Source organism: Crocodylus porosus, unplaced genomic scaffold (genome assembly GCF_001723895.1).
Source record: "Crocodylus porosus isolate Cpor-Errol unplaced genomic scaffold, CroPor_comp1, whole genome shotgun sequence".
NCBI lineage: Eukaryota > Metazoa > Chordata > Crocodylia > Crocodylidae > Crocodylus > Crocodylus porosus.
Window position 1 is genome coordinate 9,969,876 of NW_017728917.1, and position 26,824 is coordinate 9,996,699.

General features: G+C 43.7%; 1 protein-coding gene and 1 long non-coding RNA gene across 5 annotated transcripts; one reads left to right on the forward strand and one right to left on the reverse strand.

The window, feature by feature from the left end:
* The first annotated feature begins 897 nt into the window (after window positions 1–897).
* On the forward strand, window positions 898–21,101 carry EOGT (EGF domain specific O-linked N-acetylglucosamine transferase). 4 transcript variants are annotated; one of them, XM_019536677.1, is made up of 16 exons: window positions 899–997; window positions 1,093–1,351; window positions 2,062–2,162; window positions 3,615–3,723; window positions 3,828–3,922; window positions 4,803–4,907; window positions 6,234–6,340; window positions 7,609–7,712; window positions 10,331–10,423; window positions 11,504–11,575; window positions 11,728–11,814; window positions 12,947–13,015; window positions 14,910–14,971; window positions 15,976–16,095; window positions 17,381–17,483; window positions 17,846–21,101. In XM_019536677.1, exons 2-16 carry the CDS (start codon window positions 1,142–1,144, stop codon window positions 17,990–17,992), a joined length of 1,584 nt encoding a protein of 527 aa, XP_019392222.1. In that variant the 5' UTR covers window positions 899–997; window positions 1,093–1,141; the 3' UTR covers window positions 17,993–21,101. The 4 variants fall into 4 exon arrangements, with proteins under 4 accessions (XP_019392224.1, XP_019392222.1, XP_019392223.1 ...); XM_019536678.1 differs by having other exon boundaries at window positions 900–997; window positions 1,127–1,351; XM_019536679.1 differs by lacking the exon at window positions 11,728–11,814 and having other exon boundaries at window positions 898–997.
* Window positions 13,046–26,573, reverse strand: LOC109311188. The gene is made up of 3 exons (XR_002101442.1): window positions 26,562–26,573; window positions 24,387–24,394; window positions 13,046–13,459 (listed from the first exon to the last, which is right to left on the reverse strand). It is a non-coding gene; the product is annotated as an uncharacterized LOC109311188 (long non-coding RNA).
* Window positions 26,574–26,824: the final 251 nt, after the last annotated feature.

Here is a 26,824-nt window from a genome sequence, read left to right on the forward strand (position 1 = left end):
CAGGACACGGGCAGACGAGGAGGCTTTTTGGGGGTGGATCCGGTCTCTTACTAGAGCAGCTCTGATAGTCGGAAAGCATCTTTTTCGGCAAGCTTTTGGGCGTACATCCTGTGGGAGACCTTGTCACGGCCGTGCTTTCTCCCCGCAGGTTTGTGCGGCCTGACAATCTGGCGCCGAACCGAGCAGGTAGGAGGAACATCGGTGACCCGCTTCCTCAGGCTGCGGGCTCCCGGGTAGGGCCAGCACGGGCAGGTGGACCCTCGGGTTTGGTCACCCCAATGACAGGGCCGCGGGTTAACGGGTGGGTTAAGACCCTTCTTCCAGGAAGGTGTTACCGGCATTGAGGGTTGTTGGGGCCCTGGGCATGAGAGTCATTTGGGGGCTTAATTTTGATGACCTGTCAGCACGTTGGACGTTTTCAATTTTGCTTTGCCCTACCCATGAAATGGCAATGAAAGTATCTTCCTACGGTATTGATAATACACATATCCAGTGCGATTAATTTTTATTAAGTGTGGGGCCCTGGGAGGTCACCCGGCTTGCCCTCCATTAAGGCCGTTACTGGCGCTACATGCAGTGATAACATGCAGCTTGAAAAACCAGTCGTGGTTTAGTGTTAAATGTGGTTACATCCGAATATCAGTCAGAGAATTGTACGTCTTTCCATTCAGCTACTGGAAGGCGTTCCCTGTTTAGTCGGCAGAAACGCGTTGCATTTTCCACCATTCCTATTTTAAAACTTTTTTTCTTTCGCATCCTAAAAAAAATGAGACTGGTTTAGAAAGGAAATTCTGCCTTCCATCCAGATATCGTACAGGCTATACTTAGTTTCCGGAGTTGGACTCCCAGGCTCCCTGGAGACTTGCTGAAGCCAGCACACCCACTTTGTGTGCATTTGAGTTGCTAACGCTCAGTGATGTTTAATGAGTAATGATTCATACTTTAAACAGTTCAGACCTAATGTCTTCATGCAAGTTTGCCTCGCCTGGGACTAAAAGCAGACTTCTAAAGTTGTACCTTCCAGGATAAAAAGACTTAGAGTATATGACTTTAATTTGGCTGATTTCTGACCTGTGATGTGTTGGCTTTCAGGTGGGGCATAATAGTCTCTCCTTTCTGATGGCAGGACTTGCTGGTTGCCATGCTAATGCTGCTCGCCTTTGGAGTGCTGCTGCGAGAAAGCCTGGCTGGTCCCCAAGATGCAAATCTCACTGAAGTCGGAAACCTTCCAGAAACGCCATTATATAGCTACGAAAGTCTCAACTTGCCAGAGGAGCATATTCCATACTTTCTGCACAACCATCGGGCTCTTGTTGCAGCCTGTAAGCAGGACTCACATTGCCCATATAAAGTAGGTATTTCTTCGTTTTCCTAAATGGCGTTTTGGTGGTGGTTATTCTTAGAATCGTGGATGTTAAAGTTGGTGCGGAGCCGGTTGATGTTCTTGCCAATAAATAAGCCTCTCATCTCTGGGATGAGAATTGCCATTCCTTAAGGGCCCGCTGATTCCTTTAATAAACTGCATTTCTGGTATTGTCAGGTAAACAAGGTGGGGAGAACAACTCCTGCAGGATTTGAGATAAGGATAGTTTCCACTAAAACTCTGCAATTGCTTACAGCCAAAAAAAAAAAAATGGCTTGTTTATGCTGGACTGCACCTTGCATAGGAAAGGAGCTTTATTATAGGATTACTAGATTTGTTTTTACCAGGCTGAGGTTGTTTGCCCTTCTCTGTCAGGTGTGCATGAGACTCATTGCAACTTAAGTTTCAAAAGGCCTTATCGAACAAAACACTATATATGCATGTAACATCTACCACACCAAGCCGTATTGATATCTGTGGCGATACTCGCATGCCCAGTCAAATCTGTGTGCGTTAAGTCATGCATGGGCAAGCCGAATGTTTCCTTACCAAGAATACTGTTTAAGAGAGTAGAAAACGAGAAGATTTCTGCAAGATTTATTTTCAAGAGACAGGATATTTGACTAAGCACGACTCTTACGTCGGCTTTAAAACTGGCGGTCAGGCAGCTGCTTTCAATGGGGATCTCTGTGTTCTAGAAATCTGTGAAGAAACTAAAATCCTGCTGGGGCTATGAAAAATCTTGCAAGCCAGAGCACAGGTTCAGTTACCCGGTGTGTGACTATGTTGAGACCGGATGGTAAGTTTCCTCTTTAAATGCATGGATGAGGTGGATGGCCATGTTGCTTTTGCATTTGTGTCACCTGGGGAGCATTGTGGTGGTCTCTGCTTAGCAGAGGGTATAATCACAAAGTTCTTTATGGAAACCTGTGTAATGTGTAAAGGCTTTTTTTCCTTGGGCAAGTCTAAGGGAAAACTCATGCTTTGACATACCTGCTGCCAGCATGTTTTATTAACCTGGTTATAATTCAGTTTAAAGCCATGACTTTTTGATAATCTGGGTTTTTTTGCACCCTATCGGGGAATCTAGCTTTTCACTCCGGTGGGGACTTTTGCCCGTATCCAGACGATAAGCCATTTCCTGTTTTGAAACTGGAATAGCAAGGAAGCAGCCATGGCTGGCTTTTCTGTTCCAGTCTGTGTTTCTGTAGTAGTAGCTTCGGGATAGACCATAAGCTCCATAGCTCTTCACTGTCACTGTCCTTCTTGTGGTGAGGGAGTTGGGGACCATATTTTGCCTACAGCCTGTGGTGTACCCTCTAAGGACTGAATTTGCAAGCTTAAAGGAGGACTGCATCTCCTGATCTAGGCTAGCTGAAAGGGTGTTTTCAAATGATGGTGTGCCAAGACATTTTATTTATATAAGCTGCTAAAATGCATAGCCCAGGGGAGTGCGATTTGGCCTCTCATTGCCTAATAATTGTTCCTCTTGAATGCCCTTTCAGGGATATGACTCATGCCATGGGGGCTACTGCAGTTAAGAACAAGCAGAAGTAATTATAATTACTAACTCTGACTTCTTTTATTAAAGAAAGTGCAATGAACTGTTTTAAAACCAAGCGTGAAGAAAAACCCAGTGGTTACTTCCATTATAATGTCTTGGTAGAAATCGTAAGAGCCTTTTGGAGAGGCTCTGTGCTGTACAGGACTTGGGCCCAAAGTGTCCCGCTTCCCGTCTCTCCAAAACAAACATATAAGCTTGTGTTCTCCAAGCACTGTATGTATATGAGTATTTCTTCATATTTGGTGGAAGCTAGAGCAAATTTTTAGTAACCTAATGTACAAAGAAAATACACGAAACGGGGGGCAGAGGGTTGCACGTGGTGGGGATTGTTCTGCAAGCTCTGGGCTTTTGTAACCAGCTGTCTTTGTCTCCTGTCTGTGTCCGTGTATCTTCCGTTTTTGCTGTCCTGGTTTTGTTCACTTCTGGGTTGTGACTACTTCACGTTTTGAATCCTGGACTAGACGGTCCCTCTGTTAACCATTGTTGCCCAGCAGGCCCTGCATTGGGATGCTTAAAAAATGTGTGAATATTCATTTTGTCATAGCTGGCTTATTTTGAAGTCTCCTATGGATAGTGAAAAATGAAACAGTTTCTCAGGCTTTCTCCTACTGTTTGGATTAAGGGGACACATCAGAAAGCTAATGTATGTTAAAGGAAGGACCTCGAATCTTTTCCCCCATGCATCAGGGCTAACAGCATTGAGACGGCTCAAGAGATTTTCTGGAAACAAGCTGACTTTGGCTACGTAAGAGAGCGGTTGGATGAAATGAGAACCCACTGCAAGCCAATGGAAACGGTAGGTGTTTGTGGGTATTAAATAAGTAACTTGTGAAGGCTGCACTGTCTTGTAAGCATGTTAATTTTTTTGCAAGCAACCCTTACTTGTTTTGTTTCTCCCAGGGGGATTCCTCGCTTACCTGTTCACAGTACCTCCAGTATTGCAGAGCCACCAACCTGTACATAGATTTGAGGACTGCCAAGAGGAGTCATGACAGGTCTCTGAATTGTTCATGTTCTGTCGTGACCAGGAAACAGCAGGAAAAATGTATTTCAAAACTCATATCTGCAGGGAGGGAGACTTGTTGCATATCTGGTGCACCCTTCGTCATGATATCTGCCTGCTAAAACTTTATCACACTATAAGTCTTCAGCTCTGCAGTCTCCAGGGCCCTTTAAATTGCTGCTGCTGAAATCAGCATTTGCTGACAGATGTCCAGATAGGACGGATTAGCTGGGTGTTGGGCTTGTGCAAAGGCCCGTCAGGACTCGCAAAGCAGATTATCTCTTGTCTGTGTGGCCTGCAGGCCTGGTTTAGTTGGCCTGTTCAAAGCAAAAGATGGAAGGAGGAAGTGGTGGCGAGAGAATCCAATCCATCCTTTGCCTGCTTGGGTGGTATCAAGTGGCGTGGGTGGGCACAGGAGGTAGACAGACCAATTTTAGGATGCTTACCACATGTAATATTTTTGCAGAACCTGCTTTTACCATATTTGTCACATATAAGGCACACTCCAATTCCTAGTAGCTGGCTTTTGGGGGAAAGAAGTGTGTTGTACATGTGAGAATATGGCCACCCCTGCCCAGAATCAAAGAAATGTTATGGTTGAATGTAGTGCATAGAGACAACAGGGCCAGTTGAGCAAGTTCGGGTAAGTTTGGGTTATGGCAAAGGGATGTCTCATACTTCAGCTTGAAGCACCGTACTGAACTGCAACTTGGCAGCATTGGCTTGAGCCCAGGAGCTGGGAAAGCTAAGCCATATTGCATTGCCCATATTGAATTAATGGCACACTGGATTGCTTCAGGCTTGGGTTGACTCCTCTTGAACTGCTGCACTGGAGTCGGGTATATTGTGCTGATGGGGTTTTATTCCTCCAGGTTCAGGGAGGACTTTTTCCAGAAAGGAGAAATTGGTGGCTCTTGCAACCTTGATGTTCGAGCTTTCCTGGCAGAAGGTCAGCGCAAGAGTCCTCTGCAGTCTTGGTAAGATTTGCTGTCTTGACCGCCTCTCAGTGAAATTATCTTATTCTTTCTCACTCTTCCTTTCCTGGGCTCCAGCGGCTCTCAGTGGGGCGTTTAGTGCGAATGTGTTTGTTTTGGGAAAACCTTGACTCTTGCAAACGAGGAATGAGTGCAGATCCCATCCCATGCACTGTTGTGTATTTGCAGCAGTTGGTTTTGAAACATCCATGTGGGAGAGAGTCAAAATAACCCACAGGGCTAAGTTGTAATGGCTGCGGATAATACGGTTTTGTGGAAGAAAGGCTGTTGTCCCACCTTGACCCCAAAGCAGCACTCCTTTCTTTTTTTTTGCTTGAGAACCACTTGAAATGGTTTCTGAAGTGAATTGGAAATGACTGTGCGCAGTGCTAGAAGCTGGAAATCCAGGGCTTGATTTCCAAGCTGCATGGCTGGGAGCAACAAAGCTAAACCTGTCCTGATTGTAGGGTGAAGGTGTGAGGATGCTGCCTCTCTAAAGTACCTCTGGGGTCAAAAGCCCTTTTTCCTCCATTCAGCTAATGGGCTCTTGACTTGAGCCTTTTGCTGAATTGAGGCTAATATCATGCTTGTTCTGCATGGTCAGGGTTGCCCCCACAGGCCTGCATTTGGACTGATGGGGCAGATGCTCGGGTATTCAGAGATGGACGGTTGCCCTTTTCAGAGCTGCTGCCATGCAACTGCAAGTAGTTCCCTTGTGCCTGGAGGCACTGAGGATTCAGTTTTCTTCCTCATTCTGTTTCCATTTGGGCGTCCCCTGGCTACACCAGAGTTTCTTGGATCTTCCTTTCTGGACCTTCTTAACTGTTGTCTCTCGTGTTTGGTAATCAGTCCCATCAGCTGAACACCCCCATCCAGTTCCAGTGGACATAGACATCCCTTCTAATTAGCATCAGATTCATCAGCTGTGTTGTTATGGTTATTGATCTTAGGAAAATATTCAGATTGGCATTCAAGTGCCTTTTAAATGCACATCAGCACATGTGACTTGTATGTACTTAAATTAATGTACTTGCATCAACTGCAGCCTGGACATGTGGGTGGGCAGAAAGGTTTCCTTAGCTCTCTGCTGCCTTGACTTGTAGATCAAAGATGCTGCTCAACTCCTGAGATCAAAGGCAGAGTTTAACCTTTTTGAAGCCTGTAGCCTCAGAACCATCCGTTTCAGTTGAAATTAATTTTTAATTGTCAAATGTTACTCAACATGGGGAACATCGTTCATCATATCAGTTTCCCCTAACAAACATCGAATTGTAAGAGTGGAATTGGTACTCGTAGTCAGATGTGTGACCTGTGCATGAATATTTCCAGGTTTGCTGAACTCCAGACATTTACTCCCTTGAGTTTCAGACCCATAGAAGATGGGAAATGCGAGATTGTTATTGAAAAGCCAACTTACTTCATGAAATTAGATGCAGGTAACCAGGTCTTTGTATTTTTCTGCATCACGTGGTGAGAGAGAAGAAGGTGTTACCCTGATGTAGTGTATTGAGTTGCACCTTGCGTTATTTGTGAATGCATGCACATAGTGCACACATGTTTCGGAACACTTTTTCTCCATTCCCTTTTCACAGAGAAGCAAAATGTGTAACGTTAGTATAATCCAACTTGTGCTTTGTCAGACCACTCCTTTTTCATGCTGACTGACTATGTGCTGGTGACTAATTTAATATCACTTGCATATCATAAGAGTAGAAATAACTTACTTTCTGCTGTGTGAATTTAGTAACTGCAGCTTCTGCACATATAGAATCTATAACAACTATATGGGGGAAGTAGGTTGTGCATCTAAAGAAAAAAAATCAGGCAAACAATTTTATGTAGTTTTATAACTTAAAATAGAGAGCCATTTCATGTTCAATGAAAAGCAGCTGCGGGGTGTGAAGCAAGGTAGTTAGTTCATTGCAAAAGTCCTAGTGATTGCTACTGGACACTGTATCCAAATCCCTCAGGCAGCCAAGGCTTGAAGGCTTTATGAAAACTGTGCTACTGTAAATGGTTTGCACTTCTGTAATTTGTCAGCCCTTTCTAATGCTCTGTTTGGGAGGCATAACGTTAATAGAGGAGAATACTTTTTAGTTTAGCATTCAGATAATTGTTAGGCCCTTTTTGAAACAGGAGTGAGTGAAAGCACTCTGAATGAGAGACTACTGAGCTGATCCCTGCTTTGGCACTGGTGCTGAAGCAATAACCTGGGATCAATGGCATCCAAATATCCCCAGCTCTGCAGGACTGAGGCCAAGACAGAGCTGACCTTGATGCCCTAAACACCCTGAAAACAGTTACAGAAGATATAATACTGGTACTTACCCATGTAACTGGGCAGTGATGAAGCAAAGGATCTGTGCTGTGGTAGCTCCTTTAGGATGCAACAGAAACCAGTTGCACATCTAAGTTGAAATGACAAGTTACATTTATTTTATTGCTTGCTGCATTTGGCTGTTCTGTGGTTTAAGAAATCTCCAAGACATTAGTGTTTTCTTCCCTGACTTCCACTGTAAGGGGTATAAGAAGCCCTCAGTTCTACGAATGGGAAGACTAATATAAACTGCCAACAGTCCCATATGCTGGGATGAAGACCTGTCTTGTTCAAAAGGAAATGACTCAACGTGCTCATCCACAAAAACATGAACGAATGCGGCTTTGGTTTATTAGATCTCAACAAATGTTTCCTCTCTCCTCTCAGGTGTCAATATGTACCATCACTTCTGTGACTTTGTCAATCTTTACATCACCCAGCACATTAACAACTCTTTCAGCACTGATGTCAATGTTGTCATGTGGGATACGGTAAGTAGCTCTGGAAAGGTGTGGAATAGTCCTATCGTAGATACAGCATAGTGCATCTGCTCTTGTCCGTCTTCCCTCCATGTGTCCTAGCTCAACTACCAGCTAATCTTTCCAGCACTTCACTTAATGTGATGCTTCTGATGCAGCTGGTTAAAAACTATTTGTTTTTAAGGTTTTCTAAGGGTGTTTATACACGTGTTCTGGGGCGGGAGAGGAGGTGCCTTAATTAGAGTGGCTCCGAGAACTGCTCAAATGAAAGTACCTAGAGTGTCACGTGTATCGGTGTCCCCGTGCTGAAGAATGGTGGCGGGGTGCTTTAACTAAAGCTCATTGAACGAGCTTTAGTTAAAGCACCCCGCCATCACTTTTCAGCATGGGGACGCTGATACATGTGGCACTAGAGTCTGCTAGAGCTCAGTAAGCACCACGCTCCAGCACATTCGATTAACCGTGTCTGCTCTGACATGCTATAATTGCAGTGCATCAGAACAATCTTGCTGCACATGTATATGCACCCTAATATATTGTTCCAAAAGAGGTGGTGCTCTTCCCTACCTTGTGGGTCTTTAAGAGAAGGCTGGATAGACATCTGGCTAGGATCATCTGACCCCAGCACTCTTTCCTACCCAGGCAGGGAGTTGGACTCGATGATCCGTTGAGGTCCCTTCTGACCCTAACATCTACGAATCTATATTGGAAGCAAATCCATTTAAAATAAGCATGCATCTTCTGCATGTTAAGGTCACCAACTGAGGTGTAGGTGTATGTAAATACATGCTTAAGATCATCTTAAAAGGCCGAAAATGTCATAGTATTGTTGTGAAGGACTTTTGAAAAATGGGCTACTTTTCCTGTTAATTCCTATGTTATTGAGGATGTTGATATCTTAATGTTGTGTTGTAGTTCACAAATACGCAGTATAGAATGAGTGCAAGAAGTGTGCATTGCTTACAAGGATTTACTTATTGAGTCTACACACCAGTGTTATTCCCTTACACTACCAGATGATGGCACCAAGAACCTGCTTGATTTGCTGGGAATGTTTGATTATTAAAAGACTGTCTTTGAGCTTATTATGCATTACCCCCCCCCCTTTTTTTCCCTTTTAACATAATTAGATATATGCATACTTCTTAGGTACTGTAGCACTTCTATCCTCATTAGCATTGCTTTTAAGTGAAGTAAGCCAGAAAGTGAGTAGGGAATGCACTTGTAGGACCCCTGTCCTATACGTGCAGAAGTGACGTTTCTGTGTTCCCTGACAATCTGCTCTGTTGTGGAGGAGCAGAGCTCCCGGCTTTGAAGATGAGACTGTCACTACTGATCTGGGAAAGCAGTTCCTGTATTGCTGGTGAGCTATATCCAGCCCACGGTTCATTAAAACTTCATTGCAGAAGTGGAGTCATGAAAGTAGAAAGGCTCCCAGCTAATGAAATATATGCCGTCCTTTAGAGTCTCTTCTCTTTCTCTGGACCCTGCCTCTGTTTTGTAGGCTTTTTTTTTTTTTTTTTAGTGATCTTGGAAAATGTATTCCTCTCTCATTAAAGACAAGGTGGACCCAACAGCTACAACATCGAAAGGCAGTGTACATTCTCTAAGCAGACTGCCTCAGGTCCCTGATGTCCCATCTTGCTGCACTGGGCAAGGAAGCATTGATGCTCTTGCCTTCTAGATGCTACTGATCTGTTATGGAGCTGCAGGGGAAGTCTCTGCTGCTTGAGCTGGGGAAGTTGATCTCTTGGCTGGAAGGGAGTAGTTGGTTCTCAGAGGTCTGTCCACCAAAAGGCATGGCATGGTAGATGTTCTTCGTGCTGGAAGGGCTAGCTGTCACAGCAGCACTAAGTGCTAGGCTTACTTCCAAATTTTAGCGGATCCAAAATAGATTTAACAGCTTCTCATTTCAAATGCCTGCATTGCATGTACATTGACAACCAGGCTTCACCTCAGCATTGAGAAGTAGTTAGTCTTGTTAGTCTGAAGTCAGCAGACGGCATATAAGACATGGGTCGAGGAGCAGGTAAATGAACCTTGGGTGTTATGAACCGTGCTATTCAGTCCCATGATGATGTGGTCTCTGTTGAAGAGGGGGCACTAAAGGCATCCAGGCCTGAAGCCAGCTCTGGTCCCTTGCTATGAATAGGAGTTAAGTAGTGTGCTGCTGGAGAGATGCTGTTTGAGGTTGGGAGGCTGCCTGAAAGCTAGGACAGGGTTATCCTTTGTGGCTACCTGGAGATGGTTATTTTCCAGAAAGGGTTGGAGGTGTCCAAGTTGCTCAAGTTGGGGGTTGTAGGTGGCAACCAGAGGTATTCTTTTGGCAAGAGCTACCTGTTACACCCTCCCCTTACCCCTGTGCTGGGTTTGGTCTAGACTAGAGTTTATAGGCCTGTTTATCTCAAATTAGGCCGCTCTACACTTGTAAGGATCAGCCTAGATGCTCTACATGACTGTGGTTTATATTAGGCTGGCTCTTAGTTACTAGAGTGACAAAGCCCATGCAAGAAACTAATGTAATGCATAGAATTCACCATCATTCAGTGAGGGCTTCTTTCATATGCATTCATTACTCACAGGTGTGCATACGTTTGTTTTTGTTTTCTTTTTTTTGTCTTTCTTCCTAGAGCTCGTATGGTTATGGAGACTTGTTCAGTGAGACATGGAAGGCATTTACGGACTACGAAATAATACACTTGAAAGCGTTTGACTCCAAAAGGGTATGGGATTGCATGTTAAGCCAGAACTGCTAGGCTGTATGTTATCAGGGTGATGTGCTAGACCTTTCCTGCCTTTTCAAAGACAGATATTTTGGACCAGTTGAAGTCGGGGCTTCCTTCAGGTGAAAACTGAGGCTGTAAGCTAGTTCTTTGTGGCTGCATGTGTTGTTGTATGCATATGCCAAACTTCCCTGCTTCTACATGAGGGGGTATTTGTTTTTTTTGTTTGTTTGTTTGGTTGGGTTTTTTTTTTTTTTTTTTTTTTTTTTTTTTGGAGTGCTCTTCCCTCGGCGCCAAAGCTAAAGGTTCAGTTACAGTGCTGTCCACTCTGACACTACCAGTTTTTATATATATGAAATAATATACTTGAAATGTATATCCTGTTTCAAGTATTATATACTATATATCCTATTTCATATATCATATTTCAAGTATTATGTATGGATTATATTTCAAGGATGTTATTTCATGTATTTTTATATATATGAAAACTGGTAGTGTCAGAGCAGACAGCGCTGTAACTGAACCTTTAGCCTTGGTGCCGAGGGAAGAGCACTCCAAAAACACCCCCTCGTGTAGAAGCAGGAAAGTTTGGCATATGCATACATATATCAGACATTTATAATTTTCTGTAACCTCCACTCCCTGCCCTGATTAACCATAGCCTACAGTAGTGGCCCCTTTTTCCTCCACAAAAACCTTCTGTAGGAGAATTGTCCTTAAAACCTACCTGTGTTTCAGCAGATGGTGTCTACAGATCCCTACAAAGACAGGCCCACCTGTGATTTATAGATGCCTGAAGCAGCCGATCGTACCAAATGTTTGTTTTTTCCTGCTCCTCATTTGGTCTTTTCAGTCTTGGATTTTAACTAGTCCCTAATGTGAGAACTGTATGGGGTGGCAACGACGTGTTCCAACCTTTTGTGCTGTTTCTTGTACAATTCAGTGGCTGTCCCTGATTTGGAGCTGAAGGGGGCTTTTCAGTATTAATACTATGTGCACTGAATGAGTATGGAAGATGTCCTTGTTAAATCAGTTGTAGGTGTGTGACCTTTACATGTTAATGCTCTCTCTTTTCAGGTATGTTTCAAGGAAGCAGTCTTTTCGTTACTGCCTCGAATGCGCTATGGCTTATTTTATAATACGCCACTGGTGAGTCCTTTTTATCTTGCCGTTGTGGCGCCTAGACATCCACATATGTATTGTTCCAGAGCTTGAGTTTTCCCACTGTTGGCAAACCAAGTCTGAGGGTAGATTGCAAGCAGAGCATTTTATGATGATACCAATCACTTCTCTGATTTCAGATCTCTGGCTGTCATGGTACTGGGTTATTCAGAGCATTTTCCCAGCACGTGTTACACAGATTAAATATCACGCAAGAAGGACCCAAGGTAGGAATGATACCATTTGTGTTTAGAGTTTGCAGATCCTTTCTGTAAGCCATCATCATCTGTGCCCAGAAAAGTAGCGGTATCTAGCCGGATCCAGCAGAGAAGGGTTGTAAGTGTTATAGTCCGTCTCTCATGGGGTTATGTTGGTTCTTCCTTTTGTTCGCCAGCTAGTCATTCAACTGTATTAGTCTACACCTGAGCATATAAATAAAAGGCACTCCCATGTCCTCTCTCCTTGGAGAAGTCTTCAAACCTCCTCTTGTAATGCTGAGGAGCTACTGCCTTCCCCAGTCTCTTCCCTTCCATCCTTCCTCCACTCTTAATCCATATATCCCTGTACAAAAACAAATGCCCTTCCAGGTCAGGAAGCCTAGATGCATGAGCTCCAGAAGGCACCACCATCAAGCACTGCTCTGAAGCCTAACTGAGGGAACCTGGCAAAGTACTGCAAGGTGTCTGGTTGGGTTTTTTTGCAGGGGCTTAGGTTATGCATCTGTAGAGCCTCACTGTCCTGGCCAACTTGGGGGTAGAACAGGACCAATTAAACCTGGCACTGAGCTTGCAGACTTGGCGCAGTTGTGTTGATAACTACAACAACTTTTGGTTTTCTGAGATATGTACCGGAGAGTAGCCTGCATGTTGTCACTAAGTGGCAGGCTTTCAACACATCGCAGGAGTATTTAGCTTTTCACCTCCCACTGTCACTAATGGGTGTCCTGTGGCTAAATCTCATTACTTCACTTGGAAAATTTACCCCGAAGGACCCAGTTGATTTGAAGGGAAGAGAGCGAGAGTTGGTAGATGGGCAAAATCATTTTTTCCAGGGGTCTTAGAAAACAGATATCTGTTCATTTTTCCTGCATTCAGAAGCTATTTTAGCAGGTAGTGCGGCAATTCTTTTTGAATAGAAGCAGGTAATTTAATAAATATTCCATTTCTAGTAGCTGTAAGAGGTTTTTAATTTATTGTTTTTGGAGAATACTTGAAATATTTGTTTAGCTCGAGGCTTTTACTTTACCTGCAGGAAACACACTTTATTGCTCAAACCATTGCTTCCTTTAAAACTAATCATAGGAGACCTGTTGATTTATTTGGGGGCCTTACGGATGTTTCACTGCTTCTGTCTTTTTAGGATGGGAGAATTCGAGTCACGATACTTGCACGCAGTACAGACTACCGGAAAATACTGAACCAGAATGAGGTTGGGTTATTTTCCTTTTAAAATAAAAAAAAAAAAACCTCAAACCCCCCAAAAAAACCCACCAACAACATGTACCTATTGGGCACAATAGTTAGGGCTTTACTACCGTCTGATAACTCTTGAATAAATGTGCTCAGCTCTAGGATTACTGTAAGCAGAGTTGCCATTTAGCCAGTATCCGTGTCTATGCCCCTGGTTTTGAGCCTGGTTGCTTTGTAAATTTATCTGTGGAGCCTGGTGAAGGATGGCCAGTAGGGCTGCTAAATTAGATGTGCCCATTCTTCAGACAATAAGACAAAGCCATAATATGATGTTAAAGCTAAATTTTACTTGGCTAACTACTGTTCTTTCAGTTTCCTATTGGTGCATCTTCACTCTAGACTTCTTGACAGGTCCGTGCTGAAAACCACCAGACTAATGAGATGCTCCAGATTGTGCTTATAGCTCTGAGTGTGCACACTTGAATCTGTCAAAGTAGCCTGCATTTTCAAATCACAGGTCACTGGGTGTGTTTTGCAGTCAAGGTGCACCTTTGATAAAATGACAACATCTAGTGCTTCTCATTCTTAGTTTGGAAAGTGACTTGCAGAGGTGGGTTAAGCATTGTTATCCCCATTTTACAGATGGGGAAACTGAGACACAGACATGTTAAGAGACTTGCCTAAGATCACACAGCGGGTCAGTGGCAGTGCCCAGATCTCCAGAGTCCCAGTCCCAATCCACTGGACTACGCTGCCTCCCCTCTGCTGCCTTATGTAGCGTGCTTTTATAATGGACACATGCCAAGAAGAGAGAGGTTAGCATCTTTTCTTGATGGTACTTTCATAGGGGAAAAATACTCTTGACTCCATCTCTCTCCTCCTGCACCCTGTTGTCTTTAAGAGCTGTTGTGATAATGCCCATGTGTTTTGACCATTGGTGCGATACTTTATTTAGAGGGGACCCTTATACTAAGGACAGTGGATTACCTAGGCCAGCATGTTTTTTGAAGCAGTTTGAATGTGAGCAAACTGTATTGGGTGATGTATCCCAGGAAGGCCCTGCGGAGCTCTCCTGTGATGACCGAGGTAGTAGGTTTGGTAGCAAATAAAGTTCAGAAAATGGCTTCAGTGTCGGGCCTTGACCTCACAGGAGCACTTTTTCTTATGCTGGCTGCAAGGTAAAATTTAATCACAGCATGTGGCATTAGGTTTAGCAGTTCATAAAGCTCACCTCATTTGGTGTGTTCCTGTGCTTGTTTAGGCATTAAACACCTTGCTGGATGGGCCTCCAATCCTAAAGAGGTCCAGATTCTCATTGCAGCACATTATGTAAATTGGGACTTACTGCATTTAGGTGAACAGAGTCATACCTCTGCGAAGCTGGATGAAGTGAGAACTGATTGAGGCTCGGTAGATTTACAGTGGAGTTACTGAGGCCACAAACAGTTGCTGAGAACTAAGATGCATCTCTACGTACTTAAACACCTTTGAAAAATCTGGCCTGTAGAGTCTGGGCTGCCCCTTTCGAGGTAATGGTTCAAATCCTAGTGGTTTCAGTGGTACTCAATCAGGTGCTAAGGCTTCATATAAAAAACAGTGATCTCCAAAAGTGCAAGCAGTGCTGTACTTCCATACGCATAATCGGCCAATGTGCAAGAAGGCAGTGAATGGTAGATGGGGCGATGCGAAGGAATATCCATGTTGTCAGAAGTTTAGGCAGGCACTTATCCTGTACACTGGGACTTGAGATGTGGAGACTGGAAAGCAAACTCCTTCATTACAGCAGTGGGAATAGGCACTCTTATCTCAAGTGTCATTCCTTGTGGATATGGGGAGAAGGTGGAAAGCAGGTGGGGGCTGGGGAAAAGGAAGTAACATCAGTACCTCACTAAATCTTACTCTTTTCTTTCTAGCTTGTCAATGCTTTGAAGACGGTCTCATCATTTGAGGTCAAAGTAGTAGATTACAAGTACAAGTACGTATGTGGGGATCATATTATCTGCCTCTTTTGTTGTCTGTGGTGGTTAAGGTCTAGACTCCCGCAGAATTTCCTACCTGGGTGTAGCTCGTTTCTGAAAACCTAAGAGCCGTCAGTATAAAAGCAGTTGCTGTGGGAAGTGACTTGACATGCCCTACCCCGCAGCCGGCTGTGCAAGAATGGCTGTCACGTTGGATGAGCTCCAGGCTGAAGAACTTCACCTTCCTAAATCCTCCAAAGCAAGTGTGTTCACGTCCCGCTGCTGGGTTTGCTGCTGATCACCAACATTACCAATCCTTAGGGGAACTGAGAGGCAGAAACCAAAGACTGGTTCCCTTTAGTCCCTTTAGTAGGTCAGCTGGTCAATTCTTTTGTTATTTGTATCTGTCCTTGCATGCTAATGGGTGTAAGATCTCCTGTTATTGTTATACATTATGGTGGTGCCTAGATGCTTTATTTGAAATGGAGGTGCTAGGTAGATAGGCAGTGCACCCACATTGTGCAAACAGTCCCTTCCCCAGAGAGTTTAGTCTAAGCAAGCAAATCCCAAAGGAACAGAGGCCAAGAGTTGAAATGACTCGCCCAGGTTCACAGCAGGTCAGCGAGAGGCCCAGGAATTGAATCAAGGTCTCCAGGTTTCCATCTAGTGCCCTCCACTCTAGATGCCTGAGACTAAGCTGGATGCCTGTCCCTACATAAGGTGATGATCGCACATTGCTAGGGTTAATCGGAGAACGTACCTGAGAGAGTCTTAAGTCTGCAGCGGAGTCTTGTTAGAGCGAAGGTGTGAAAACGCGCTGTCTCTGCTCCCGTGGTGAATGGCTGCTGGGCAGAGTGGTTACAGTTTAGGGGGTTGTTGTTTCAAAGATATCCATGCTTTGGAGCACTGTCCTCTTCCAGAATTACCCTTCATTCAGTGAGTTTTATGTTATTTGAACATAGCTAATTGTGCTAAGACAGGGAGGCATTCTGGATGCTAACAAGTGTTATGTTGTCCGCAGGGAACTTGCATTTTCAGAACAGTTGAGAATCACACACAACTCCGATATATTCATCGGCATGCATGGAGCTGGACTCGCCCATCTGCTCTTTCTCCCAGACTGGGCTGTCGTTTTTGAGCTGTAAGTCCTTTTATTCAGTTTATTTTAACACATGACTTTTTCCATGCCTTTTTGAGGAACGATTCCTTCTTGGTATTGTAGCATCAACAGTAACAGCTCTTAGGCTGTCTGCATGTTTCCATTATAACCATCGTCCTTCAGTTGTTCATAATGTTTGCCTTTTGGGGCTGAAACTTTAGACTAGGTCCTGAGTGAAGGTTATTCTTCTGGATGGAGGATTGAAAGAATCCTTATTTGTGATTTCATCAGATCTCATAGCCAAGCAGAGAATCATCTAGTTGGTGATTGGATGGGAAGACTCCAAAAAAATAAAATAAAAAAAGAGGAGGAGGAACATGGGTTGGATTCTCCCAGTGGGTCTGTTTTGGTAAAAGACTCTGATGTTGCCAAGAAGAGCATGTTGCCATGAGCGGGAATGTGCATTTCCCTGTGGACAAACAGTAGCGGCACAATGTGTGCTACTGCTGCTTGTCCTCAGGAAACTCCCATGCCATGTGCGCTCTGGCGTGTGGCACGTTGCCCCAGGTAAAGTGGGAGAGGCTGGGGCCAGCAACTTTTCCTGGGGGCCTCCAGGAGCTGCAGCTGCAGCGCTCCTGCAGCAGGGAACCTGGCCAGCAGTTGAAGAGTGGGCTCCGGCTGGCCAGGCTCTAGTTTTGGGAGGCATGCACCTGCTGCCACATGTGCTGCCCTGCTTTTTTTAGGCATGGGTTTTTGGACCTTTGGGATCTCTTGGGGTCAAATCCCCATCCTCCAGTGCTGCAAATGAGCAGTGCAGGGAATGATTGCATATGTGACGTGCATGATATGCAGCGGTGTGTGCAATGTGGAGCTGCAGCACCACACACCACACTTGTCTGAACATACCTGAAGAGGACGTTTTGATTATCCAAGTAAGTTAAATCAGGTGAGGAAATGGAACAAGCCCTGACTATTGAAGTTCCTGTGATTTATTTAGTGGCGTAAGAGTGCTTGGTACCACCATCCTGGCTAAATTCCAGCACAGCTATGTGCAGTTTGTTCTACCTAAATTGCCCTGGGATTTCCATTTTCACTATATTTCTTCTGAAGCATCATTGTGAGACATCCTTACTCTAAATACACAGGACAAGTGTACTGCATTTCATTAAGAGCATTGATTTCTATCCTGGGCAATCCTGCTTCAATTAATGAGTTTGTCTAAGGTGTAGAGTTTGGCTCGGGGTTTTGCTGCCTCACAAATGAACAACGCGTATTTGTATTTTAGGGCAGTCTTTGAGGGTAACTATATGATTCTGCATGTCCCTAGGTACAACTGTGAAGATGAACGGTGTTATCTGGATTTAGCAAGGCTCAGAGGTGTTCACTATATCACTTGGCAAAAAAAGGACAAAGTCTTCCCTCAGGATCAGGTAATTCATAGCAGGTGTGGGGGAGGATACTATTTTTAATTAATTAAAAGTAAATTTGTTTTCCTTGTCTTCATTCGTGTATGTGAAATGTGGTATCTGTGCGCTAGCCCAAATGAACTTTCCTCTGATTTAGGAGACGTTTTGTATTAATAGCTGGGTGGGGTGTGGGGAGGAAGAGAAATGAAATTAATTGGCCGTTAGTACAAGCCATCAGTAACACTGTTGTTACACAGTTACTTACTGACGCAGTTGCTATAAGGGATTTCAATGGATTTGAGATTATATATTAAAATGCTGATTGCTCAATTCATGACTCATTTTTCGAATGTCTGTGCTTTCTTAAACCTACTTTGTTTTTCCAGGGACACCACCCGACACTGGGGAAACATCCAAAGTTTACTAACTACTCCTTTGATGTGGAAGAATTTATGTACCTTGTGCTTTTGGCTGCCAATCGTGTATCGCAGCATTCCACGTGGCCGTTTAGGGTAAAACATGATGAATTCTAGGTCAGATTCCAGATTTAAAATTATTTAAAATAACACTCTTATTTTTATGAGCAAAATAGGAAAAAAAAAAGCTGGTGGATATAAATGTATATTAACTTCTAGGGGGAGCGGAACCCTTACTATCCACTGACCAAAATGCTCTGAATGTTCAGTATTTTTATATTTTATCAGATCTGAGATTTATTATAGGAGTCTTTGTCTGTATGTTATGTCTATTTATCAAGACTTTCTTTTACACTGATCCCTTGCATTTCTAATCGTAAGCTGCTTGTCCTGTGTTTACAAAGATTTGAATGTCCACGCATTTCACGTCAGATTTGTCTTGTAGCAAGTTGTGTGTCCAGAGGAGCAAGCTGGCACAGGGAGATTTAATACACAGGTGTTTCTGAAGTCGGTTGTGGGATGGAGGAAAGGCCAACCTTCCTCCTTTGGTACTGGTATTGTTTGGCCTTGAAGCTTTTATGCTGTAGTACCGTACATGTTACAACTCAGTACCCGAGTACAAATCGACTTCTATCACTTATGGATTTTTAAGCTGTTTCTTTGTAAAAATACCTGTTAGAATAAAGCAGTTAAAGTAAAGCTTAACAACCACTGTTTGATACAGCGTGTACCCAAGGGTCCCATTTTAAACTTGGAAGCATTTTCAAGATGCAGGGTAGCGTGCCTTGCATGTTTAATTAAGAGCCTTAAAGCAGCAGTAGTTCATTTGGCTCTTGCCTCCAAAAATTAATTAAAAATTATTAAAAAGTTCTGGCCCTGGATTATGTCAGGCTTCTCTTCCAAAGGGTAGGAAACTGTTGTGGTACAAACTTTTAGGTAGTTGGTAATTCCAGGGTTTTCATTGCACTTCATGAAAACGGTGCTTCTGGGGCAGAAGGCTGAACAAAAAATGCTATTTGTAGTCTGTCTTCAGATGCTAAAGAGCTGTGGGTTTCTTGGGGCAAACATGACAGCAAATGCAGGTGCTTTGGAATGGACTTATATTGCAAAAAAAATTGTTCTTGTGGTAGGGCCAGTTCTCAATGGGGGTGCTTTCTGTTGGCTTGAATGGGATCAATATTAAACAAATGGGGAGAGATTTTGAAACTCCTGCTCATGGGGGTGGAAGTCGGTGGGAATTTTGCTGCTGGCTTCAGTGGGGGCCAAACAAGACCTTTAGAAAACTCCCTTTTGAGCTAAGATCCAGGTCCTGCAGGAGTCCATGAAGCATGCCCATTGACTTCATTGGGAGCACAGCTATGCGTACAAACCTGTAGAAATATCTGAGGACTGAGCTGAACAGATAAACAACAGTTTCTTGTTATATGCTGGATTTTTCATGATGAATTCCTATGGCATTTTTCTTTTATAATTGTATCATGTCTCTGGCTTGAGGCAGAGTGTATACTTGTAAAAAAAATCAAAACACAAAACTCAAACCTTTTTGCTTTTGCATACATGAAGTATAAACACTTGAGTGATATAACAGTAGGTATTATTGACTTCCATTCTCTAACAATCATAGGCAATTTTACAGAGTGTAGATATGCTTACTGCCCTGCCTATAACTGTAAAGATGAATTACCATAAGCATAACTTTCATATAGATCTCTCCTGACCTTAAGCTGAGTATAGGAAAAGCGAGATGGATTGAAAACAGAATGCATTAAGATATTTGGTGCAGTTCCTAGAGTCGGATGTTTGGTGACTTACAGATAAAGGTATTTTACTTCTTAAAGAGCTGTGGAAGCAAAATTGCACTTCTTGACATGAAAAATGCCTTATTGAATTACAAATATTTGAGCAATACAGAATGACTGTATTTATTTTTTATTTTACCTCATTTTTTTTTTTTACAAAGGAAAAAAAATGTATAAAAGAAGACTAAACCAGTAAATATGTCAGGGTTTTGGTGTTTGTTTGTTTGTTTGTTTTTTAAATCTCTAAGAACAAGGAAAACTTGTAACTATGAAACGTGCATAAATATACGCGCTTTGAGATTATATAAAGAGAGAGTATTAGTAAAGAACACGTGTTTGTAAGTCGTCTTTGATCGCTGTCTGTCAGGTTCTAGGGGGCCCGACGTTTGTAGAGATGGAAAAAACGTCACTGCGTGGACCAAAGCAGTGGGACTGGCTGAGCCCCTTGGTGGCAGATCTGAACATCTGGGACTGACTTGCCAATGGAGCACGTGATTGCATTGTCTACTCTATAGCCTGGTACTTTGGCTGGCAGAGAGGACTGTGGGGATACTGTCCTGGGGCCTCCTTCCATGAAGACTTGTGTATATGCTTGTGGGTGCAACGGCACATGTTGTGGATAACGTTGGTGACATGGATGGCAATATGCGGTGTGTAAATGTAAGCACATGCGCATCCTGTGGGGTCATAAACAGTGGCTGCTATTACTGCTCTGAAGATCCAGTTTGGCCACATACTTTGAATTGGGGTGGCTGCTAACTTGGGACTTGACCCAGCCGACAAACCCAACAGACCATCCCAAATTAGCCAGCTTGAGCAACTCTGGGTTTTAACATGGATACTTAACACATGGGGAGACTTTTTCTGCCCTGAAAGCCTTGTTTAGTCAAGAGGAATATAGCATGGACATTGCTGACCTTTCTGACTCTCTCTTTTAAATTTTTAAAAGAAATTTGGCAATAGGTTGAGGCTGGATGGGATTGGAAGAAGCTTTTGTCAGAAACAAAATAACCAGGAACCCAATTCGTGGACAATATTTGGATGATGGTAGGGATTTGGTTCAGCTGATCTTTTTAGTATCTTTGGTTTGAGACAGAGGGAGACTTCGGTCTGGTTGGGAATCTGATTCAGAGGAATCCAAGACGCCCCAAGCCTATTTTTATTTTTACCAGGCTTGGGCATTGGGCCACATTATGTAAGGACTTTGTTCCTTGATACTCATTGTGATATTTGTCTCCACAATACTGTAATGGATTTTGCTTCACACTCGGTTGGGTTACTCTCCCTGTGAGCAGTGTGGTGGCATCTGCAATATAAAGTGAACATTGATGTTGCCAGTCTTATAAGTTTTTCCAAACTTGCAGTGACCAGTATCTAATGTAAATTGAGATCGGGGTTTGCAATAAAGAGTCACTTATGAATTCACACTCTCTGGCTTCTCATTCTGCTTTTATTCCAACGTTCAACATGTCTTTTTTTTTTTTTTTTTAAGTCGTATTAGCTGAATGCCGTGGAAGACTGGTACGGGTAAGGTGTGATTTGTAGCAAGAAGAGCAATGGCATGTCAACGTAATTCATCTGAAGAACATAATCGTAAATATTAAAGTGATGAGGCTTTAAACCTAATTAAACAAGAATAATAATGGGTGATTTCGGCCATTAATCATTCATGTTTCATCGTGAATGGAAAAATTAAAGGTTTGAAATGTACCTTCAGACGCACTTGGTGTGAGAGAAGCTGAAGACAACGTTTTGCTAGTGAGACAGCTGTTGGTCTACCCAGAAGGGTGCAACGTATGAAGGAAGGGGAAGGGGCCATAGATCTGTTTTTTTCCCCAGGATTTTATAGTTCGTATTTAAATTCCAATAAGACTCATCACTGAAGGCTTGCTTAAACTCAGGCTAATATGAACATTTTTATTTTAGTTCTTTTGAATACGCTTGTATTATAGAAGATTGTCTTTTCTCCCTAACCTGAAAGAACTGGCTGTCAGATACTCATGTGGCGCTCAGCTCTGGAGCATCTCAGGCCATTTTGTAGACTTGCTTATCATTTTCTAAACCACAATAACTGATTTGCCTCACACAGTTTGAATCAAATTGCAATTTGAATTAAGGGTTAATAGATGAGCAAGAGGGTTTGCCCCCTTCCTCATAGACTAGTAGTCCCTGCGCTTGGGTACAGCTGGAGGCGTAGTCAGGACACTGATATTTAGTCACTGTAAGGTGGTGTTGGCACATTTGACTTTGTAAAGGCTGAGGAGGAGGTAGGGGGGATAGCTTCGGTTGCGTTGCAAAACCCCAAATTTGCAATGCTTATTTGGATTTTGCAGAATGCTTAACGGAGCTCTCAAGGACTATTTTTTCCTAAAAGCTACGCTATATATACACACTATTTAATTAATACAGTTTCAATTGCCTAATTCGGACTGCCCGGGTCTGCATTTAACTTCCGTGCTCGTTCAGCGCAGGTTAGTTAATTCAGATTGGAGCCAATTTTAATTTGGAGTACAGATGTCCACGTGGATATAGTAGTCCATATTAAACAGAGAAGAACATAATGTCTATAAATGGCCTCAGTTTCTTGGTGATGAATGGGTTTTACTCCAAGGGTGTCCTCTATAAGGTGGGGACTGGAGCCCAAGTAGATCTCGGTGAGACACATTTACACAAGACGTGTGAGGCTGAGCTGTAAATCAGACTCTGCGCCCCTGAATCTCAGCCCGTTGCTTTTGACAACAGGCCACCTTTGTACACTTTCTCCAAGGCACTTAGAGGATGGCTGTTGTAGTGCTTAGGACATGGGAGACCCAGGTTTATCTCCCGTGTGACTTCTGTGCATGTCTACAGCACGAGGAGGAGCACGGCTTTGAAAACACACTGCTCCACCCTACCCCAATCACTGCATACTCCGTCATGCATCTGCTCATTGGTCTGAGGAGGACCTTGCTTACTTGTCCAGACTTACATGAATCTAGACAGGTGCAGTCAGAGGAAGCAGGAGCAGATCCCTGATCCCCTACAGAGCCTGGGATCCAGCAAGCTGCTGCTTGGCATCTGGTTTGATCAGGCAAAGTAGAAAAGAGAAGATGTTCATGTTTTGCACATGCAGCCTTGGCTGTTTGGTACCAGAAACAGATCCAGGGTTTTACAAAGGTGTAGTTGCAGGGGAGGCTTCCCCACTGTTTCCAGCCTGCCCCCTTCCCCACCCCGGAGCAGGGTGGACAGGTCACATCTTAGGAGCAGCAGCTGGAGACTTAAGTCCCAAAGGTAAGAGAGAATTCCTCTTGCTCTCCTATGTCCCCCTCCCCTGCCTGTCACTGGTGGGGTCTGCACTGTCCCCCTCGAGTCAAGCTGTATGGGGGCTGCACTCGCCTGGGACCGAGGCATGGGACCATGCCTGCTGCTGTTGCCGCAGTTCTGGGCTGAGCCCACCCCTGTAAAGCCCAGGTGGAACAAGACAGGACCTCTCCTTGCCCTGGGGCAGCAGCAGTGGCAGGCCAGGGAAGGGGGAATGGGAGGAAAGGGGACGTGCCTTTGAACGTAGAGGGATAGAGGGGGGGAATTTTACCTCCTTTGGGACTTAAGTCTCTGGTCCTGTGGCATGGTAAGAAAGGGGTACAGATGCACCAGGGCATCCCTTCTGGATCCATTTCTGCCATCTGCCCCAGGCTGACCTAGTCAGCTTGGCTCTTAGTTCATTTTAGTCCTTTAAGCTATTGGCCTGAATCCATCTCAAACTAAAGTATACCAGACACCACACCGGCTACCTCGGTGCCCTTATTGCACCAAGTCTTCAGCTGTTTCTCCTTTGACTGCCAGCCAACTCCTTCAGCACTGTTTTTGTCTCATGGGAAAGATGCTGGCTTCTCTGGCACCCAGACCTCACCCTTGGCTTTCAGGTGTTTTCAAGCAACAAACTCCAGGAGCTGGTAGCATCCCAGTGAGCTGGGATGCATGTGTTGGTCATCAGCATGGGGATGACTGCAAGCCTTGGAACAGGTGACATCAGGGCGAAAGTGTAGAGGAGATAGTGACAGCCAAAAACAGAGCCCTGGCAGCTCCCAGAGATGCTCGGGGAGTAGCAAAGGAAAAGATGCAAGAACGGTCCAGAGGAACAGAGGATCCTGACACTGGGGCCGTAAGGACAAGGTCTAGAAGATGAAGGACTGGCCCTCCTAAATGCTGCAGCAAGGTGAAAGGGAATGAGAATGGAGTCGAGATCACAAGCCCTTGCTAGGAAATGAGGAGATTGAGCAGAGGAAGAGTGGAGGCATTCAGCACGAAGGCAGTGGCAGTGGAAACTTGATTGGTGTGGGTTTGGGGGTGGAGAAACTGGTGCAGCTATAAGCTGCTATCCCAAGAGCTCAAGTGGTAAATGCAATGCAGTATAGTGATGGTGTTTTGAGGCTGAGAGGGGAAAAATGAAAGAATCCTTATGCATAAAAAACCAAACTGGCCAAAGAGCAAAGACCAGGCGCAAACGAGGTCAACAGCCAGACGAACGTGGAAGGGATTGGACGTGGAGAGTAGGCGGCTGACATCAAAGTTGGTGTCTGGCTAAAAAAAATAGGGGTGAAAGCACAAAAGGAGGCACAACTGGCCTTGTCGGTGACTGAAATTCTTCAAAGGAATTGAGCTGTTTTTCAGAAAGTCTCTTTACCAATACAGACTTTCTGCACAATTTCCCATTTTCTTGCTGAAACCCCAACACAAAAGTCTGCTTCTAATGTTTGCTTCTCTCCACTGTTTCTTTTTTCCTTTCCCTCCCCTTCCCCAACTGTAAAATAGTTTAAAGGCAGGAAAACCAGGTAGGGGAATTGATAAAGAAAAAAGGGAGAAATTGTACTTAAAAATGAAAATACAACTATTGAAATTGTTTCAATTAAGATGAAATACTTCAAATGAATAACTTGCAATTTATGAAAATATTTTATGTATGAAACATTTTTAGATTTCTGCCCCGCCCTCCCCCCGGCGCGCTCTTTTAAGTTGCTTTTGCTTGGGTTATTTGAATTGAACAGAAGTATTTGAGAGCAAAGATTATAAACATGATTTTGTAGGTGGAGAGGGAAAAGCTACATGTTTTAATTTGACCCACATTCTGCCATCATGACGTCAGGACTTTATGCATGTACCTAATTGTTGGAGAGAAAAAGTGGCAAGTTTTTTTTTTAGTGCTCTAAAATGTAGTTTTCTGCTCCCATGTTCAACTCTGTTCAAGTATTGGTTGATTTTATTTATTTATTTATTTTTTAAAGTTATTCAAATTGCAAGAATGTGGTAATATCCTAGCTCTAAATTAAAAGTGGGCACTTTAAAGATGTTTATTGCTGCTCATTTAGTTCAGTTATAAATCTGGCTTAATTTTCCCCCTGGAATAGACATCTGACTTGCAGGTTGCGTCAAAGAGTGCTTCTGTATTCACTAACGATTGTACGAGAGTACACTAGATGGCACTACAACACTTCCAAATGTCCAATCCCATCTTCCCTGTTTAAGTGGAATCTCACTGTAAATTCAAAAAATTTGTTCACAGGCAGGTACAATAAAGCCACTACTCCTACAAGTGATGGTTTTGTTTTATCTGTCTTCCTGTTTGTGGGGAGCAACGGTGGAGAAAAATGAACCTGGACAGTTTTTCAGATTTAAGTATGGCATTACGCAGAGGCTAACATCACCTACTTGTTTAGTCCCTGGATGACTTTGGAAAGTAAATGCAGCCGGGCTTAGAAATGGTCTTTCAGAGAACCTTCCTATCAAAGTGCTGCGCCTCGTTTTCTTATAAAAAAGTGTTTTCTGTGCTAAACCATTACTTGTTAGCACTTACCATAACTCCTATTTCTGCAGGGGGGCTTAATTTCCATTTATGCAACAGCATTCCCTAGGTTGAACAAGCTTTTCTGTATTGTCACCTACATAATTATCTCTGCTGCGTGGTTCAGTAGGGGTTGTGTTTGAGGCATGTGCAGCTGGTGTGGTTGGATTTAGAAATGCAGGCTGACAGATGCTCAAAAACAGTAAAAAGCTAGGGGACAGAGCTCTCACTCCTTACCGTGGTTTTATGATGAGAGAGAAAAGCGGCAGAGTGGCTTTGGTTTGTCTTGTTTCTGAAGAAAGGTATTTGGATGGATTGGCTCAGTCTTTCAAAGCAGCTTGGTGATGTGCAATAGGAAGGAAAAGCTGAATTAGAAGTGAACTGGATTAACATATGTGCTTGTGCTCTTTGCAGTTTAAGCGAGCGTACGATCTGATCTTCCAAGATGTGGATGGTCTCCTGAAAGGTGAAAAGCATCCATAATTCCCACCTCTTGCTACAGTCAGCGAGAGCCGAGTTCAGCACCTTGAAAGATTTGGCACCTGACTTTCTCCAACTGAAAGATAACGTAAAAGGCAATCAAATGGTCACCTCTTTTAAATAAATGTGAGATGAGCCAAAGCCTGAATTTCTTACAGGATATAATACAAACATTGTCAGGAGTGGCTATACTCAAAATGGAGTAACAGAGGCTGGGGTTTTTGAAAGGAGACTAAAGGTGGATGTCCAACCCAAACGAAACCCAGAGCAACTCGCCCAGTTTTCAGGAAAGCGATTCATGCATATCAAGCATTGATGCAGATGGGTAGTGTGTCCTGCACCTAGAACCACACTGGGCATGGTAATCCTTATGAAATTCAGCACAAGGGAAATCATTGCTTTTTTTCCCCAGTGGAGATAGCCACGTACTGGTGTTATGGTCGGCTGGGTGTCTGATGCAGAGTGCTGACTGGGAGAAGATTAATTTTTCACCACTTCTCCCATTGCTTGCTTACACAGGTGAGGCTAACTTCTCAAGCTTTGAGTGTCTGGGTGTGTTTTAGGCAGGTTGGGTATCCTGGTAGTTAACTTACAGGAAGCAAGAAGGCTCATCTTTGATTAGTGGCTGCGGAAGGAGAAGGTTGTTTCCCAAACCTGACGGCAAGCAGTGCTCCCCTGGGGATATTCTGGAAAGTGTTGCTTTGCTCTTGGTGACAAAGGCATGAAGCCAGAAGCGGGGCACAGCCCTGAAGTGGGGGAGACTGCTTGGAAGACCGAGAGCCAGCGTACTTTTTAAATCGGCATCCCGTATTGAGCTATACAAATCTGTGTCAAATGATGATCAAATCCAGA